The sequence below is a fragment of the Temnothorax longispinosus genome, chromosome 9 (genome assembly GCF_030848805.1).
Source record: "Temnothorax longispinosus isolate EJ_2023e chromosome 9, Tlon_JGU_v1, whole genome shotgun sequence".
Lineage (NCBI taxonomy): Eukaryota > Metazoa > Arthropoda > Insecta > Hymenoptera > Formicidae > Temnothorax > Temnothorax longispinosus.
In genome coordinates this window covers 20496110-20516169 of record NC_092366.1, presented here as the reverse complement: position 1 = coordinate 20516169, position 20060 = coordinate 20496110, and the positions used below count along the sequence as shown (strand labels likewise).

Below are 20060 nucleotides of genomic sequence, written 5' to 3'. Positions count from 1 at the left end.
CCTTTGTATATCGGCGTGATATCGCGCGCGCAACGAATGCAGCAAAAGTAATGTTTATAAATCCGCTCTAATTCATCGCGTTAGTACAGATCACGCTATTCTCTCGATTCCACGCGCATGTATTTCAGGTCCGATTCTTGATTTCGCGCTTATGCGGTTTTCGTTCATTTCCCGTGAAATCGAGAATACGATATGTCTCTGGGCGAGAATCGAGAAACACTATCAGTCACGGGGATTGGATTAGAGTTCGATATTTATAACGGCTAAATAATCTCCAGTTTCGAATTACCCTACGATTATTCGTGATATTAATGCTTCGCTTCGCTTCGTACTCGCTATGATGTTCCACGCTATATCTGCAATAGCGATACATTTGGGGATGTACCGTAAATTGGAATGAAATTGTTCCAGCATTAAATTCGCTTCGTAGTAAAATTCGTTGAATGATTTCCATATATATCGACGCAAAGCTGAAAATACCGCGCCTGAAAAAATTACACTTTTCTCCTTTTGTCACGAACGGGTATTGTGTCCGCGCCAAATTGAGAGAGAAAAATCGATAAATCGGTTCACTGGAAAAAAAAAGAAGGAAGAAAAGAAGTAATATCCGACGTCGATTGCGTTATCCAAAGTTCTTTATTTCATCGCAGAAACGTTATATATATTTCACGACCGCGTAATACAAACTCGAGCGTAATACAATATCGCCTTCGTCAAGGTTTGACGAAATATCGTCCTTCTCCTCCCAGGAGCAAGTTTAGGTTGTTTGCGTTCGATTAAACCCGGAGAGCAAGATTGATAATGATCTCGCGCGCACAGTTTGATGGTGGGCGAACAATTCGCGAACAATGTCGCGCGCCGGTTCCGCTCGTGGCTATGCTTTGTCCCGCGGTAAATACGTCTGGTCAATTAACCGGGTCTGGTTAGTCATCGAGTCGAAAAGCGCACGTCGCCCGCACCAGTTCGTTCGGCCGCGCGCAGCTTCATGCAGGCGAGATCACCTGGGACACGCGAGTCTGTCATGCATTTCCTCTTTCTCTTCCTCCACACCGCGCTGCCATCACTACTACCACACCATCTCCTCTGTTTCCTTCCATAATTTCATTCCAAACGGATGGCAGCGCAATCCTGTTGTTCGCCCCGCTGCGACAATACGTATATTATATCGTGCGGAATTACGGAACGTTATACTCGAGTCATGCACACATATACGGCCGATCATGCGGACAATTTGCAGTACATAAATTTTTGCCTCGAATAAATCACAGTTGTGATTTATGCAGGAAATAGATGCGCATTCTGAAATCGTGAAAACTTTGGAAGAATAAATTACGAGATTTGAAAAGTTATTTTATTCTTTAGGAGTTAGATTTAATATTAATTTAATTTCATGTCCTAAGAGTTTACATTTAATGCGATAATACGTAATCGAGAATAAAGTAAATTTTATGAAAACATGTTATATAATATATGTTACAAGAGTGGCCGTTAGTATTATAAAATGATAATTTATGATTCACATAATATATTTTTAGTAACTAAGCTGTTACGGCACAAAAATGGATAATTTTTTATGAAGTTTCCACCTCATTAGTATAGTTTCTCTCAACTCTCTTTATAATATTACATGGCATAATCCGGGATTCGCACAATAGAACATTGCACGTGGTATTATGCACGTAGTATCCATACGTTTCATATACTGCGCACACGGTGCGTGCAACCCTAGTTATCTGGCGGCAAACAGACGCGCAATGGTATATATTCGAGTTTCCCAGCATTAGGCGAAATTCCGTTGTCCCCTTTCAAGTTAACTCGCTTGAGACGGCACTCGTTTTAACAATCTGCCGTCTGAATAGGTCCGTGCGAAAACTGCCACAAAGACGCACTGCGAAATAATCCGGTTTATTTTGTGCCATTGCTTATTTCGAGCTAGCAGAATGACGTAAACACAAACAAAAAGGATTTCAGCTCGCCGAATAATTATTCAGAATTCATCGGTGTTTCACAAAATAAACTGAAAAGATTCTATCCGTTAATTGTTTCCTGACTTTAAGTGAGAATATATATTATATAAAATATCGTTTCCGTAAATAAATGTAACTTTATCGTCCAATTAAAATTTGATCGAAAGACAGATAGAAGTTATTTTTAGTCAGATGAAACACATATACTTCTCTGCGACCATTATACTGATTACTTCAGACTACTACAGACTTTAGCTTGAAAGTACTTCCTTTCGTGTACTTCGTATTGAGGAAGCAGCGACTTCAAATTGGTCGAGCGAATCAGCAGATAGAAATAAGCGTGAGAATCTTAAGACATTCTGAATGTAGTCTGAAATGTCGTAAAGGGGGAAATTTCTTTGCCTGTATGTTTCTTCGCTCGCTCTGAAAGCATCTGCCAGTATTCGGCGGTGTTCGTTAGTCGCGAAAAGTCAAAACCGCTTTGCCGGAAACGCTGAAGAGAGACTCGCCATTCGTCGAGTTCACCGGCGCGAAACTTCGCAATATGCGCTCGTGCAGGGGTTCGGAAAATTTGCCTGCCTCTCTTTTCTTGCACGGCAACCCGCCGCTAATGAATATAAAGTTGCGGCCGCCGTCTGGAACTTTCTGAAATTGCCAAGTAGCGACGAATTACTGCTCTGCCGCTATAGCTGTATTCAGCGAAAGGAAAATGTCCGCACAGGCCGCTGCGCGTTGTTTTATTGTTTTCCATCGCATTGCGCCGAGACCATCCCGCCGAAGAGTAGGTCCTTTGTAACAGTAAACGCTTTTCTTGATCACTCTTTGATTGCTTAAGTTTCTTTACTTACAAAAGATTGGAACTTTACGAAACTCGGAAATTACTAAAATATTACTGCGAGTTGTCGCCCTTTAGCTTCAAATTACGAAAATTACGACCTTTACGTCTCGCACTGATGTTCTGCAACAATATTTCTTTTTCTCGCAAAATTTATAAGTTTTTTGTATGCCGTAAAAGATACGTTTTAGTTTTTTTTATATGAAATATTTTATATTGTTATAAAGATACACTTTATACAGAGATCTCTTTATAAATCGTGAAACTTTAGTTTGTACTTATCGAATTCAAGAATAATCGATTCTTCGATTTGTGAAATAAACCTATTGACCGCGTAAAAACAGAAATAAAAGATAAAACTTAATGTCGCTATTTTTTTTCAAAGATAATTATAGTTTGATTTTTTCATGAACCTTTTTGTTGATCCTTTAAGGCAAGCCGTAGAGAGAAAAGGGGCAAACAAATAGCTCGGAGTTTTGGGGCGAACGGCTATAAATCCTTGCCTTGGGAACGACACGTCTCTATTATTCATGCCGGACTAAAAGCTTCTCGAACAGTACAGAATTTGCGAGCGTTTCCCCGCTTGATGACATTATCCGTCTTCCGCGGTTTGCATAATTTGTCGGATTTATCTCGTGTAACTTCACGCGCGCGTTCCTTCGTGCAGTGATTTTGTGTACATCTAATCTGATTTGCGCAAAGTTTATCCCATATACAGAAAATATACACCCACGTATATGATGTGAGAAACAACCGCGATAAAGATTTATCTCGTTTATGATATTTTCCGACACTCGATCTTTTTTCTCAATGTAATTGTTATGCAGATCTACGATAATGTGAAAACAATAATTATTATTGATACAATGTCGCGAAGAGAAAGGAATTGATATCATTGATTAGTATACACAGAACGGATAATGGGATATGTATGCACTATATAGTTGCATATTATACATACATAGTTGTTTTATTATGTTTTTCATGATTATGGAAATATTATGGTTTTGTCAAGTGACTCGTTCGCGAAAGATGAATTATAATACGATCTGATTTGGAACGCGAAGATGGCATTTTTAAAGCCTTCTTTTGCATTTTTCTAGATTGCGAAAGATGTAATAAATTATGGATGTTGTTATCGCGTAGCAATTATACTAACAATCGTTCCCCACCGTTCTTTCATTTACATTTATATTTGAATAATATTTCATCACACTTCACGTTTGTATTTTCGCTGATAAATAAATCTTTTGTTTCTGACAAGCCGAAATTGCATTGAAGCAGGGGAAGTTACGAACAAAATATTATATTTTCGTCAACATGAATTTTGCGCAGAGCACGTATCGCTTGAATTTGTTCAACGATTCCGCCGTTGTGGTAAACTTGTCAGCCATTCGCTCGAAGCAAGCGGGCGATGCTGTGCTGAAAGTTGCCGGAATAAATGTTCGCATCAATTGGCATCCGAGTGTACTTCGCGCATCTCCGCCATGGATGATGCACACTGCCGGAATATCAAACAGTTCGTTTGGATGCCGATTCCCAGCAGGACGAATAGAGGCGTAGCTTAACGAGGATGACTCGAGAGACTCCTCAATGAGATGCGGACGAAGCTTTAAAAAATTCAATTTGCCAGTTTCATGGTGAGATTTGCCTAATTTAGGCCGGATATTTCAGTAGTCGTATGTAAATTAAACTGGGAAAAATGCAAATAGTTAGATAAATAAAAATACATTTTTTTTATTAACACTTTTCGTTCCTTAATATTTAGATAAACTTTGCATAACGTAGGGTAAACTCAGGTAAGATGGCCATAGAGGAAAGATGGCCAACCTATGTTCTTTCAATCTAGCTCGTCATGAAACATCGAATGAACATGTGTTGGCCATCTTTCCTCTATGGCCATTTACCCTATTTACAGATTATTACATTCTCCTAAAATAATAATCCTTTGTAATTTGAGTTTTCTTTGTTCATATAATAAATGTTACTAATTTCCCAGTCTTTTGTCTCGATTAAATTCCTGTAAGTACAATAACTACAACAAACATTTCTCTTGAAAATGTAATTAGTACGGTGTATAATAAATACATTAAGAGATATAAGTAATTGTGAATGCTGTAAAAATATTTTTTAATTTCTATTATTTTATAAATCTTTCTCATTTCTATTTATATTTTAAATCTTGTTGAGCCGAAGTCTCGTTACGGCTCAAAAACGAGAAATGAAATTAACGAGGAAATACCTTCATGGCAATCGTCGTGCTTTTCGCTCTTGCACGCGAATACATCGAAGTCTTGGGAAGAGTGCTGCTCGCAAATATTTGGCGCCAATATCCGCAAAGTTAAGAGGGGAAATATGCCGACGCGCAATTTCGATTATTTCGTGCTACGAGCGTCGGTCGTCAAAATGGAATAATTTCGTTAAATTGGAGCGGTTAGTCCCCAATTGCGAAACGACAGAAAGCGAAGAGAGACACTCTCATTTCCTTTGATGATATGTCACGCGAAATATCTTGTTAGGAGAAAGCACTGGAATCAATTTTTTTATGATTATAGATGATTGTATATTTGCTTCACAAATTCCCATCCACTTGCAAAAGTTTTCATATTAATTAATGAAATAATAATTCAAAAATATTGGAATAAGAATTTTGAGATGGATATAGACGAATTAAATATATACATACAATTTTGTGATTGAATAATTAACGTGTTCGATCTTATGTTAGAGTTAGAATATTTTTCTTCATAAAATTATAGTATCATAAAAGTTGAATAACATATAGTTAGTTGCAGTTAATTCATTTTTATTTATCTTTTATGAAAATGTTACATTAATACGGCGACATATATAAATTGTACGTTTTATAATTAACAAGTAAAGTAATTAATCTCGTAATTAATGTTTTATAATTGCTGTAAAAAGCTTTGGAACATCGCCAGCATGGTATATTTTTTTTTATGAACGCGAAGGCGTCACGAAATAAAAAAATAATGAAAGTGTCCAGCAGAGAATGAAAAAGATAAATGGAAAAAGAAATTGTCGAAATTTTTCCGTGAATAATCGTTGATGGCATACCTACGCTAAAAGGACATACTGGGGGGATATATTCGTGGACGGTTTATGTCGTACGAGGGTTGGTGGCTCGTTCTGCTTTCCACTCTGTTAAATTTCCGCCCGCTACCGCGTCAGAAAGGCCGCACTCGCCTCTTTTGTACACGTAGATTGGGGCAGCAAAAAAAGTTTCAATCTCCCGCGAAACAAGCTTTCGCCAACGTCATGAAAGTGCGCCCGGCAGTATATTGACGCACTCTCATCGCGACTTGTAATCCGGCGATGATAAACTGTCGATGCGTAATGAGCAATATTCGATCCAGAGTATTACAACAATTAACCGAGAGAAAGAGAGAGAAAGATAATTATGAAAACAAAATGAATATATTTAATAAATTATTACCTGTAGATTTTTTTGATAAAGGAAAATGAATTGATTAATAATTAAATTTATATATGACATAGTTATAATTATTGAAAATTGGCATTACGAGACAAGTTTTCGAAAAACTGTGTAAAAATTAATTTGTGTATTTTATTAAAATGCATGGTTTATTAAAAAAAAAATGGTTTGGTCATTTCTATCACTTTTATAATCGCAAAAGTTTATACTGTAGTACTGAAAACAAATGCATTATTGGTAAAATAGTGGTTTTATACATTCCCAATATTTCGCAAATTACCCGAAGCAGCAGCTGTGTCTGACCGTGCATGGTGCGCATTCACTTGCTGGCCGTTAGTAGTACAGGCATGATAAGGTCGGCCATTTGGCTGACCACTTTCAGATATTACCACTTACAGCTTCCGCGAGTTCCTGACTTAATACACGATCATATTCCTGGCTTATGTTGTACGATAGTCGCGTACACGTACACTATAAATCATTGTTTACAACCCATTCGAGATTGGATGTACTTTAGTAATAATTCCGTATTTTAGATGTCTCGATTATATGGAATGCGCGCGCGCGCACGCGCACACACACAAGAAACATTACACCAAAATATTTTAAAGAAACGACTTACACATTGTTTTATCAGATGATAAGGCTTAAAGTTTCAAATAAACTGACGAAGGTATAGTTTCCACTTTGTAGAAGTTTCATGGTTTTAATGAGAAAATATCAGCATTACTGTGTAATTTATTATTGTATCGGCGATGGAGAATTGTTAAAATGACGTAGTTGACGGTGATTTACCATTTCATCGATATAATCAGTCACAATACCACGCAATGGTAACGTGCATTATGCATTATGTATTTATTGCCTCGAGTAAGAAGATATAGTAGAATTTCTCTTTCTAGAGATACATACGATAGAGATTATGTCTACATGCGACGCATATGGAATTATATATTTTAACATTTTAATAATGTATTTCATCACTAATTTAATTTCAAGTTACGGAATGACATAAATGGTGTTCGTTACTTTGATACTAATTACTGCTGCGTCGTTACATTAATAGCAATATCACATGCGAAATTAATGCCGCTGAGATATTTTCTAGAAAATATATCTCAAATGTTCAACAAATTTTTCCGCCTCGCTAATTATCCCGTGTGCGCAGTTCTTTATCGTAAATGAAGCAATGTTTCATCATTCCGCACGAAGGCAGTCATTATTTCGTTTTACGTCGTCATACCATGTTGCCGTGCATATTATGTCAGCATACATTACAGTAACTCTACACACACGTCAAAGTAAGGCGAACTAAAGTTTGCAGCCGCGTCACCGAATTGTTTGCGCCATTTATTAGTCTCGGCAGTTCTTCCTTCGCTACTTCTTTTTATTGATTCTCTTACCGTTGCACATTAGTTACTTTCCATCTATCTTTTATCTAATTGCAAGTACTTTTTTTGCAGTAAATATTCTAAGCATTGACTCCGGTCTTTTTATTTTTCTGATTTATTCGTTACCGATTTATTTGTTATCGATTATAATCTATTTGTTACCGATCTTCTTGACGAAGATCTTCGTATAAGTACAAATATATAAGATTTAGATATAAATACTACTTTTTGCTATACCGCTTTGACCAACAAGCCGGATTTCGCGGTTTCCCGTTTCGTCGCATTATCAGCAAAGCAGAGTCTCAAACGTTCGTTTGTCGCTTTCCGACGACAGTCGGAGGTGTTCCAGGCAGCGGTGGTAGCAGCAGCGGCTGCAGCCGCGGGTGGCGGTGGCCAGCAACCCGCACCCACACCGGGCGGTGGCAGTGAGACCAACCCCGAAGGCGGAGTGGAGGCTGCTGCGTTGGCACCTGTCACCTCAGGCGCGACGACACCCGCGACAGCGACACAAGGCACCGACCTCAAAGGTCAACCAAAACGTTTGCACGTCAGCAACATACCTTTTCGCTTCCGAGACCCTGACCTCAGGGCAATGTTCGGGGTAAGTCGTACAATTTCTTTCACCCTCGTTTGCTTTCGTTATTTCGATGTTTTCACATTTGCTTTTGTCAATGGGAGATTGCTCGCCCTTTTATTGCGGCGTAGATATGAATAATATATAATATTATTATCTGCTATTTTCTTGTGTTTCCCTTAATATGAAATAAAGATATTTTTAGCAAACTATTATAGAAAGTACCTAATATACAATTTTCAGAAACAATTTTTTCGTTTTAATGTGCATGGATTGTATAACAATCTGCATGATTTAATTCTATTAAATTCTATTTTTACAGTAGACGTTAAGCATTTTCAAGATATTCATTAAATTTTAAACGGTTTTTAATAAGTATTATTTTTATTTTATCTATTTATTTCTAACTGTATCAGATTTCTTTTTTTATGTAAACTTTTATCATATAATTTATATCTAATTTGGTAAATATTTTTTCTTTTTAGCAATTTGGGCCAATCCTTGACGTGGAAATTATATTTAATGAAAGGGGAAGCAAGGTAAGCTCACGTCGCCCTTAGGCTGCGAGCCACCCCTGTCAACCCACCCCCGATACCGCTAGTTTTAAGCTAATATCGTGCCCAACGGAATTCTCGCATCCAGAACGAAAGTATTCGTATTTTTTCATGTTTTCTTTTAAAAACTCTCATGTTAATTCATCCATACGTGTCTGCATAAAATTTAACAAAATATTTGTTGTTTTTAATTTGAAATATTTATCTTTGCGTTATTGATAATTTGACAAATAAATCGAGATATTTTTGCATTACGTGCTTTCGCAACAATTATTATTTTCAAAATATTTATCACGCATTCGATGTTATTTTGTCATTCATCTTTTTTTTCTCGGGCTTGCCATTGGCAACACCGCGAAAGCTGGTGCCGTACACGTGACTCGATTTTTCTATCGCGTACACGTGACAGTTTCTCCGGTTCATTTATTGGAAAAGTTTTCCGGAGAACGTTCCGGATGCGAGGATGTCGCGGGGATCGTAATGATCTTGTTAACGGATGCAGCATCACGAACAGCGGTCCATCGTACATATATATTATACATATCCTCGATACGAGGAGAGGAGGGGCTGAAGAACTAATATTACATGCCAGAAAAACAGCGATATTCCTTGATGAGAATACAAGAACGTGCCGCTGAAACGTGCTGCTGCAACCGTACCGCGTGTACACGTTTCTTTGCAGCGCGATGGCGACATTCCGTTACAAGCTCGCGATGTTCTCGATAAAAAAATTTGCAAAGTACGAAGTGCCATTGTCAGTTATCGATTTTCCATCTTAGTCGCAGGTATTACGTAATTTTCGACTGTGATTTAGGCTTTTAGATAATTTTTAGAAAATTTTCACGAGTGATTATTAGGTCTCTCTTTAGGTCTAAACCTGCAGTTTTTGAATTGTTTTCTCGCGTAATTTTGACTCACAGTACGTGTAGTATTAGACTGTCCCATCGAAACAACGTATTCGATTGCGATATTATTTTTTTCGTATATTTTATACGTGAGTCTCATTTCGATCGATCGGTTATTTTCATTACTAAAGCCAAATCTCCGATGCTTATTTCCTTTCGGAAAGCCGCGAGAGGCAACTATTGATTCGCGGCGGAAGTCAGAAAGCGTCGTGCGAGATTGGTAGCCGCGATTGTCGGCCGTTTATGCAAACGGCGTCGGGGGATTTGAAAGAAAAAGGTAACGCTCTCGCGTTATATACGGGTTTGTAATGCAAATTGCTTTCAATATGGATGACAACGGAGGTCGGGATAAGATCCGCAGTAATACATCGTGCCGACAACCGGCATCCGGCGAGCCGGACGGTGTGCATATTCAGCTCTCGCGTTCAGTACACTCAAGTGCACTTCATCAAGTCGCACCGGTAACCCAGTATCCCAACGACGACGTCTGTCGACGTCACGTGTGGCGACCTACTGCTGATTAGATGCACGAGGTCACGTCTTGAGCTTTGCTAATGTGTCCGACTTGGATATATTTCGATTTTAATGTCATCACTCATCAAATTTTTGAAATATTTTGACATCTCAAGAACTATTCCAGAGAAATATCATTTTTCGATTTGTTAATTATTCTTTATTGACGTTATGAATCTGTTTAAACGCCTTCCAATTTTTTTCGGTTGTTTTAAAAGCAGCTGAGGTCTTCTTTCGTGTCCGAAATAGGACGTACCCGAATTCTTTTCCGATAGTTTCTAAACTTCTCCGATTAATCCTTAACATCTCGAAAGAAAAATGTTTACATCGTGTTCCGTAATATTTGAAAATCGAAGAGATGATGCTTTTTAGAGATTATCGCAAAATCGATATCTCTGATTCGTAAATATTAATTTAGTTTTTATTGAGTAATTGTTCGCTTTATTTGAAACTGAACTCGGATGCATTTGTCAAAAGTTATTTCACTTACGAGAATTGCGTGGTCCGTAAATAATGCTTTTAAAGTAAACATTTGCACACGATACTTCCGGCTAGTTAAAGTACAAAGTTCAAGCAACTTTGTACAGAATTATCGCGAGAAATAAGCCTCGTTGTGGAGCTCGAGCATTTCAATCTCACGAATTCTCGGAATATCTCTAACCTCGTGTTATATTTTATCGATAATGCTTTCGTCATCGATGTCACTTCTCTTGTAATGAAAGTACCGAAGTCACGCAAACCGCTATTATACCTTTTAGCGGACATATTCTGCTTTTTCCCTTGCGTTTTACTCCGCAATACTCGACTTCCCGAACGAATTCTTGCTGGCATTGTTACTATTTTAAGATCTGTGACATCGATTTTCTCATTAGCATTTACCGTTACCAATTACCGTGCTCGATAATCAATTAATGTGCTGACGGAAGCTCGACAACGTTTGCCGGAAATAAAAATGATATTTCGATATCCGATTATTCATTAGTAAATCGATTTATCCGAAATCAAATCCATGACGTAAATCCACGCGATTTTACAGTTGTATCGTCGATATGTAAATATCAGGATGACGTCGTTCGAGAGCGTAAGAACCCGCAATTGCACGTATTTGTCGTCGATTAGACGATTATGGCTGAATCCGGTTCGTCTGGGTCGTGACGGGTTGTACAGACAGGAAGTCGATGTCGCTGCGCATCCGTACTTGTAACGACCAATCACGGGGCCGTGATATAGAACGCGAAATGGGCTACTTCCAGTTTCCGGAGGGCGGAACGCGTCGACGACGACAGAACTAATTAAACTCTCGCGCGACCTGCAATTAGCGGCGTCTAACACGATCGGCGCGGCTTGAGCTGCGAGACCGAGAGCGACGCGTACTTTTTTTTTTTATTTCTGCTCGCTTATATTGCGGCTTAATCGGCGCGGATCGGTCGCGTGAAAGCGGTTTAATCGAGAGCGCATGGAAAAGAAAGAAAATTCTATGATAAGGGAACACGGTCGGGCACTCGAGCCGCGACACAGCTACTATTTTTCGTTGCCGTATTACGGTCAATTTGTTACTCATTCCCGGTGCTCACGTGACTGACTTCCAGCCATAATAATGTAGTCCGCGCCGCGGTATAATCCAGTCTCGTTTTTGTCACTCTTTTTTACCGTTACCGCCGTCTCGCCACGCATAATCTGACATTTGCATAGGGAATAAGATACTTACGAACTACACGAGATTCTTTAAACGGATTAACCGCGTACCACGTCAAACCACGCTTGGCGTAAAAAAGCAGAGCGATAAAGCAGCCCTGTAATCTCACGGCGATATTGACGACGTGTGACGTACGCCTTGTAATTGCCGTATATATGCTAGTTGCATCGAGCGAACCCATTCCGCGAGCGAACAATTTCGCATGTTAGGTACTCGTACGCGTTATGTTAGAAATCCTGCTATCAGTATCAGGGTCGACAATGGCACTATCGTCTTGCCCTTTGCAATGCAAATATCTCTCGTGGGACCGACGCTACGCCAGCACGCGGTAAAGCACAAGTGGAATTTACCTCGAACGGCATAAGTGTCGCCATCGCTTTTAGCGCTTAAGCGATTCCGAAGGCGTGACAGGATCTGATACTTTAGCGGCACGCTATTAATGGACGAGCGAATAATTATTAATCTAAGGCCTTAAGGTCTTGGAAACATGCCGGTATATTGTTGTGACGTAACACTCGAACATTTTTAATGAAATCTGCAAAATCCTTTTTGAAATATTTTGACTTATTGTTAGTATATGTATATATCGTGTCAGTAAAAAATTTTTATGAAATGTGTTACGATGAAATGTGAATAATCATTTTACGAGAAAATATTTAATAGAGAAACAATACTTTAATTAAGAAGGATTGACAGTTACTTTTTTCTTTGTGTACAGTTTGCAGATTGAATATATCTATGATTTTTTTAAAACGAGAAGATCCCGTCACGAGCTTCGGCATAAATTTTTCATTCGTCACATTGCTTTTGTAGAGTGCACGTGAAACTACGATTTCACGCGTTCGATTTGATAGTCGATTCAACACTAACGCTTTTCATTATTAATAGAATTTTTAAAAAACTAAGAGAGAGAGAGAAATAAAAGAACATCTCTTGCATGCTGCAAAAGCAACGTGCCATTAGATAAAACGAGTGAGTGATCGTGTGTGATTCTGTGAGAGAGACCTTTTCTCGAAAGCTTCGTCAATGTAAATGGAATGTGGCATCCCTAATGAAGTGCAGCATTTTGGAAAAAGAGATACTTTGAAGCCAAGGTGGGAAAAGAGCGCGAACCGAGAGTCTCCTCCGAGTCTCTCGCCGTAATTCATACGTAACGTAATATATAACTGTAAATATGTTTACAGATTTATTTCAACAAAAGAGTCGTAATTAGTGTAGCGATTAACATAAAAGGAAAATTAATTAATAATGCTATCGTTGTCGGCATTAATTGAAAGATAAAACAGATATATCCTCGATGCAAAACGCAGTTAGTACCTCAAGGTGCTCGGTACGCGCGCTTTTCCGACACCGCGTATGTGCCAATGACACGTACATACATATAAATATAACCAATGGTGTTAGTTCTCGTAGTTGTTAGACGAGCTGTTGCATTTTTACTAGCTAGCCTTCCGCATTTTATCATTATTTAGTTCCCATTGGTTATAAGGCCGGTCGATGCACCTCATATATACCGTATGTTCGTAGTTGCTTACGTTGAACAACACTCATTCGCGAGAAATTTCAGAAAGTAGCATCATATAATTGTTACTCATTCGGCCAATGCGTTTTTCCAAGCAATTATGTTCGCTGCAATTAGAAACTTGATCGCAAAAGTAAAACAGTTAATTTTTTATTGATCAATTTATATTAATTTAGACAAAGTACAATTCAATAAATAAATCAGACAAATTTACAGATATATGAGAGTGAGCAAATAAATATTATATCGCGCACGAAAATTTATTGTTGGAGGAACAAAGAATGAAATTTTCATGAATAACGAAAAATGCGAGGTGCTGAAATTTGTTTCGCGACTTCTTAATCGCGATAGCGAATGAAGTTAAGCGTCTCGACGACAATCGGCAACGGCGAACACGCGGTGTAAACAGGTGACTCGACCGCCGTTCGCGGAGGAGACCCTCGGGAGATGCTGCCCATTTGATTTGATGAAACTTTGTCGCGTCTCTTTCCCGAAGCTGTTTCTAACCAATCCCAACGTTCCTGTCGTCGTCCACCACGAGTAGTCCCAGGGAGTTTCGAGGTGTACTTAAAGCCAGATCAAGAATCACGCGAAGGCGATAAAAAGAAGGGGACACAGTAAGCTACAGAGGAGAGAGGCGGGGAGATTCGTCCCGATCACACGGGGTCGAGAAGGCCCGTTCTCTCCTTCGTTCTCTTTCCGGGATCAGACCGATTGTCCATTGAAAAATTAGCCGCTGTCCACACACGAATGGTTCACACCGCGGCGAGTCTTTTTACTAATCCACCTGCAATATGAACAGCATGATACGTATATATTATACTATTGCATCTTCCGAAGTTTATTCGGGTGTACGCGTATATGACGACACCATACGTCGTCCGTATACGTGTATACGCATTATACGTACATACCTCTATCTGATTGTTATCATTATTATATATGTAAATAGTAGCCGCACGCTTTTGTCTAGGCGAATCAAAGGTATATAATAAACGGCCCATGCTTCTACCTCTTTTATTAATCACGTATGTGTCTTAGGATAGAGAAACGCTGCTTACGACTCCGCCGTTTCCCTTTTTTTTTTTAAATATTTTTTTTCTCTTGACGGCGGATCGTCTCACACCGTTGGCTCCTCGTTGCAACGAGTATTACCGTTCTTATATCTACCCGCCAGAACTATCCGAAACCATCCATGATACCTCTCACCTCTTGTGTATAATCCGGATGTCCGGTCTGATCTCGCGAAAGATTACAATTCTAATCTCACCATTAGAATTTAATTACGAAGGATATAATCGTACTGTTATTAATAGTTACGTTATTACTGATCTTTATAATTATTTCGTTAATTAACAATTGTGCAATTTGATGTTACGAAATAATGGCACAGCAATATAGATCATGATGTTAATTTATTGTTACGCTGTGAGATTTTTATTAAGAGAATTAACGTCATAGCAGTCGATTAGAATGAAAATAAGCAGGTCAGTATATTGAACAGTCTAATTATCCGACTTTTTATAGACAAAAGAAGATTTAGAATTCTGCTGCAGAGAGTATACGGAGAACTATTTTCTCCACCTGGAAAATATTTATTAGAAGATATTAATTTATAATTGATAATGATTGAAAAGAAGATTTCTTTGCAAGAATATTTACAAGAAGACAAGTAGCTTCGATAACGCCTCGAAATTCTCTGGCTCCTCCCATTCGTAAGCATTTTTACTAACAATCCGTGTTCCACGATCTCTTAAAGTTAGGAAAAACAGAGAGCGAGAGAAAGAGTTAAATTTACAAAAATAGAAGGAAAGAGAGAAAGAGACGAAAGAGAAAAAAGAGATCTCTCGTGCCACTTCCATTATCACAAACACACACGCACATCCACCTTATCTCTTATATAACTCACCCTCTATATATATATATATATAATCTTGAATCTCGTATTGTTTTGTGCGCTTTATATCGCTGTTTGCCAGCTTCGGTCACAACTCTTCAAGTATTCTTCAAACTCCCATATTTCTATCTGTCCTATCTGTAATTCCCACAAAACTCCGTCCTGATCCCTCACATATTTTTGTCCTCGCCCTCGTAACCCACCGTTTCGACCATCGAGACACACATACGACACACAGATCCGTGACACACGAGACGAAATACTAGTGCTAGAAGGACCGAATCGCTCGTCGATTTTTACGTGGTGAATTAATTCTTTTTCTTCACGTTGATTTTTCTTTTTTTTTTCCGGCCACTCGCCATTCCCCCTAATGAACGATTATTGCCTGTCCGAGATACGTACGGCCACCATCTCCCACCGGGTGTCCATTACTTTCGTCGGAGGTGCAGAGAACGTCGCGATCCTAGCATCCGTCTTCATTCTTTTCTACTCTTTCGCCGGCACCATCGCCACCTGCGCGCGCGCGCGCGTTTTTGTTTCTTTCCTCAAGCACGGCGTTTTCTACTTCCGATACCGGAGGAACGAGAAAATATTGCGCGTTAGCCCCGATATCGATCGAATGCATCGTGCGCGCCGCATGCTTGCGCTTTTTTTTTGTATTTTTACGACCGAAAGCTTTATTATTAACGACGCGATTCTACGAAAGCCTGCTAGTCGATAAAAGGAGAAGTATCGCGCTCGTAAAAAATATATCTGCGCCGTAAGGTATTCGGGTATTATCGCTTTCGTGAGCAACGAGAAGGACATAATGAGAATCAGCGATGCGGAATGAAATTGCAAACTCGGTGAAGAGGAAGCATCTTCCCGCACGCGTTGTCGAGAGACCGAACACGGGACACTCGGAAAAATGCTTTCATACATGTTCATCCATCCGAAAGAGAGAGAGGGAGAGTGATAGGGAAACGGAAGAAAGAGAGAAAGAGAAAGACGAGCTTCCTCTCCGCAAATCACGAAGTATTACAGGCCTCTCCGTATCTTTGATCCCGACACCTTGTTAGCATTCACACGCATCATATTGACATAACGTATTGGTTAATCAATTGTCTTGACTTGATTGTTCATTGAGAGATATCTGTCTTCTGGAACACCCCACACGCACACGCTCACACCCGGTCGGCGCGCGAAGTAGTGTTAATATACCTTTTTTATTCTGTCTTGCTATGTTTCGCACTTCACTGTTAATTAATTGGGTAATTATTATTGTTACTCTCGCCATGCTGTCACTGACTCGCACGTATAATACGTCTGTACTGACATACACACGTGCGCTTACGCGCGCGCGCAGCCACTCCTCCGCGCATACACACGTACACACATACACGCAGCTACATACGCGAATATACAGACGTAGACCACGTATACGTTTTGTCCCGAATGATATCGGTGTGTCGTTTAGGCGTCGTCAGTTCTTGTTTGCATAATACCAGTAGCTGGTTATCAATTTGATAGTGCAATGTATGCACCAGGGTTGGTCGAATTTCATCGTAGATCAGTGGAATCTCCATTGAGAGAGGAGTCTTAAAAAGGTGACAAAATTCGGGTCATGACTACGCGCATTTATCCGCCCTTGCCAAAAATTATCCATTCGCGTAAACTTGGAACGATTCTCCTCACAGTAATTATTTGCAAAACAAATATATCTGCAAAATATTTTCTTGTTTCTAGTCGTACAGTTGTTATTTTTTATTTAACATTAATGTATACGTTGAACGTATAATAAACGTCAATAAATATCGGCAGTTGTCGGTTATTTTTTATCGGTGTTAGTTGCATCGTCGTGTTAATTATACGATTACCGTTAATGGCATCCTCGACCCGCGGCACCTTTTTAAAGACCCCCTCGTTCGCAGTTAACGATCCGTAGCTACAACGTAGACAGATTGAGCTCTCCGTTTTGCGTACTAACCTCATCTCGAGGGCAAGGAATGCGATTATTAACACGACTTAATACCTTAACGCGAGCCGGAAGATATTGTTCTTTTCGGGGCACGATCGCAAAGCGCTGCTGCAAGTGTGTATGCGGGACTACTTTAATAAGTAGGCTTCTTTTTTCACGAGTAACTGGAGTTCGTGCACGTGTCGGATGTTAATATTATCTACCCTTTATTTTCTCTCCTTTTTTTTTTAATTTCACATGTAAGCTTGCATGGGCAGTCACATTTTGTCAGGGGCGTATGATAATACCGCCGCCTTTAACGGAATGATCATCTTGTAAGTAGAAGTAACGTAACGCCGTGATAACAAGAACCGGCTAAATATGAGCCTTTTACTTACTGCGGATCAGCACGCACCTTTCTTCTAGTCGTGACGATTGCAGCACTGCGCTGAAAAAAAACAAGAAAGAGACGTGTGCCTGGCCGATATTTCGCGAGAACTCGCGATTTACAGCGAGACATTCGCAAATTTGATAGCGCTCCCACGATTCGGAATAATCGATAGTAATTTGTCCTACGAACGTGACGAGTTCTTAAATTGTCAACTATACATTTCCGCTTCCGGATGAAGCGTGATCATCTTCGCGTTTGAATGAATATCCCTTCTTCCTTGCGCTTTTTTATCCGCATATTTCGCGCGTTTTTTATTGCCGTCTGACTCAACGAGTCGAGTGTAACGATTTCCCGGAAAAATATAAATCTGCGCGAGGATGTCGGTATATCACACTTCTCTGAGCGACGTAGAAAAGAGAGAAGAGACGTGCGCTCGCGCGCTGTCTGGGGAAACGGTTACTTTACGTCCGTCGCAATTAAACCTCACTACTATATTACGGCAGGTGCGGTAATTAATCACAGCCGCGGAGAAGCAATTAGTCATCCTGGGGATTGCATCCGCCTCGCCTAGCGTCTTCTTTACTACGTCGCGCGCGAGTATACATATATCTATCATCTATCGGCGCGAAACTTCGTGCCCGCGCGATTCGAAGCGTGTAATTTAGAACCAATTACATTCCGATGCGAGTCCGCTAATACTGATAAATGCGTAAAGTAGATTTTCTTATCGGCGTTCTCCTCATTCTCGCGCGTCACGATCGTTCGCACCAGCCGCGCACGTTATATCGTCGTTTCAAACGCATCAGCCGCACGGCGTATTAACGTTGATTTTGCCATTAGGGAAAGTCATGCAATCGTTTGTACACCGTACAAATTATGGGTGAAAATCCTAATCGAAAACAGTAATTAGCCTCATCGAATGTAGCAACGCTTAGAATATCGCAATTCTTGTAACGAGTACGTTTCTCTGGTCCTTGAAAACGCGATTTCATCTTGCGTTCTGTCCCGATTTTAATCTCAAGCTCGATATTGAAATGCTCGGTTTGTTGCTATACGTGTTATTGGATTTGCCGTGCGTCTCGGGAATAACATACTATGAGAACAGGAATATTCAAACCGAGAGAAACCTACTTAGTTTCTTAAAAATATTCTTAAGAAGAAATAATATTTTCTTATTTTTGCTCTAATTAGTTCTTTCTTTTTTTTTATAAAAAAATCTTATCTATTATCACGCGTTTGAAGGATTGCCCTAAATTACTTTATTTCCCGTTGAAAGCAGACTACTTGCATCGGAAAGGATGGAGAAATTTTTTTATACGCGCTTCTCTCAATTTTTAATATATTTCGCAGGAAACACATTCTCGTAACTCGCGGGCCGTAAAAATATTCACGCAACGAAATACGCGTTAAGGCCGAGTGTCGATAAGAGCTTGACGGCAATCTTATTGTTACGAGCGTCGGTGATAAAAGCAAACGCGCGCAATTCTTCGCCCTCGCGAAAGAATTTTCGCGACGCAGGAAAGAGGAGGAAGAGGCGGAGCGTTTCTTAATCAAAAGGGTGCAAATTGCGCTCAAGTGCTCCGCTACTCCTTTCCGCTCGACGCTGCTGGGGTCTTTTACGGGCGACGCGCGTGCACACACGCGGGACAATGACCCGGCGCGAAAAGAGGGAAATTATTCTCAATCGTTCTTTCAGCGACATCCGATTTCCACTGATGATATTTGTTCTTCATTCTTTGACAAACGTTCGCCCGTGACTATAGGCACGCTCTATCGACCATGCAATGGACTGCATTAATGGTGCCGATGGAGACACGCACTCATCGTGCTCTTTGGTTCGGTCATCATGTTTCTCCATGTAACTCCTAAATTATCATAAATACGCGTTCCATATGGTCGAGAAGCTAGTCCTCTCATTCACAAAATAAATTATGCCCTAAGATTTTAGGTATCGTTTGTGTATAAGTCTTTTGTTACATTTATCGCTAAAACTTTCTGCACAACGAAATAATACAGTAGAATTTTGTTATTTTACAATATATTTTTATTCTCAGCTTTTTTCGCGCGGATAAAATAGATAAAATGTTGCAACGATGTTTTATTTACCGTGAACGTTTGATGTAAAACACATCTTTTTTATTTTATTGTGTAAACATAGTGAGTTAATTCAATCAAATAGCTTTATGAATTTTGGAATTGTATTTACTACGTATTTACGTTGGGCATTAAAATATCGTTATATATGGATCACGCGGAAGAAAACAACTGGATAAAAATTTTTTTTGATTTTTAAATTTTTCTGCCCATCACATAAAAATGTAAATGAGAAGCACGTAAAAGCTGCATGAGAAGAGGTATAGCAATCCAAGAATAGACTGAATATGACGGCTGACGACCGCAAATTACATGGAGGAGGAGGATG

At 39.5% G+C, this 20060-nt stretch overlaps 1 protein-coding gene across 10 annotated transcripts in view; it reads left to right on the top strand.

The window, feature by feature from the left end:
* LOC139819386 (RNA binding protein fox-1 homolog 2) overlaps nucleotides 1-20060 on the top strand; it is a 255553-nt gene that overhangs the window by 160731 nt on the left and 74762 nt on the right. For all 10 annotated transcript variants that reach the window (XM_071788685.1, XM_071788687.1, XM_071788680.1 and 7 more), the window contains 2 exons: nucleotides 7985-8251; nucleotides 8710-8763. In XM_071788685.1, the coding sequence (XP_071644786.1) occupies nucleotides 7985-8251; nucleotides 8710-8763 (321 nt within the window). The remainder of the gene's footprint in view (nucleotides 1-7984; nucleotides 8252-8709; nucleotides 8764-20060) is intronic.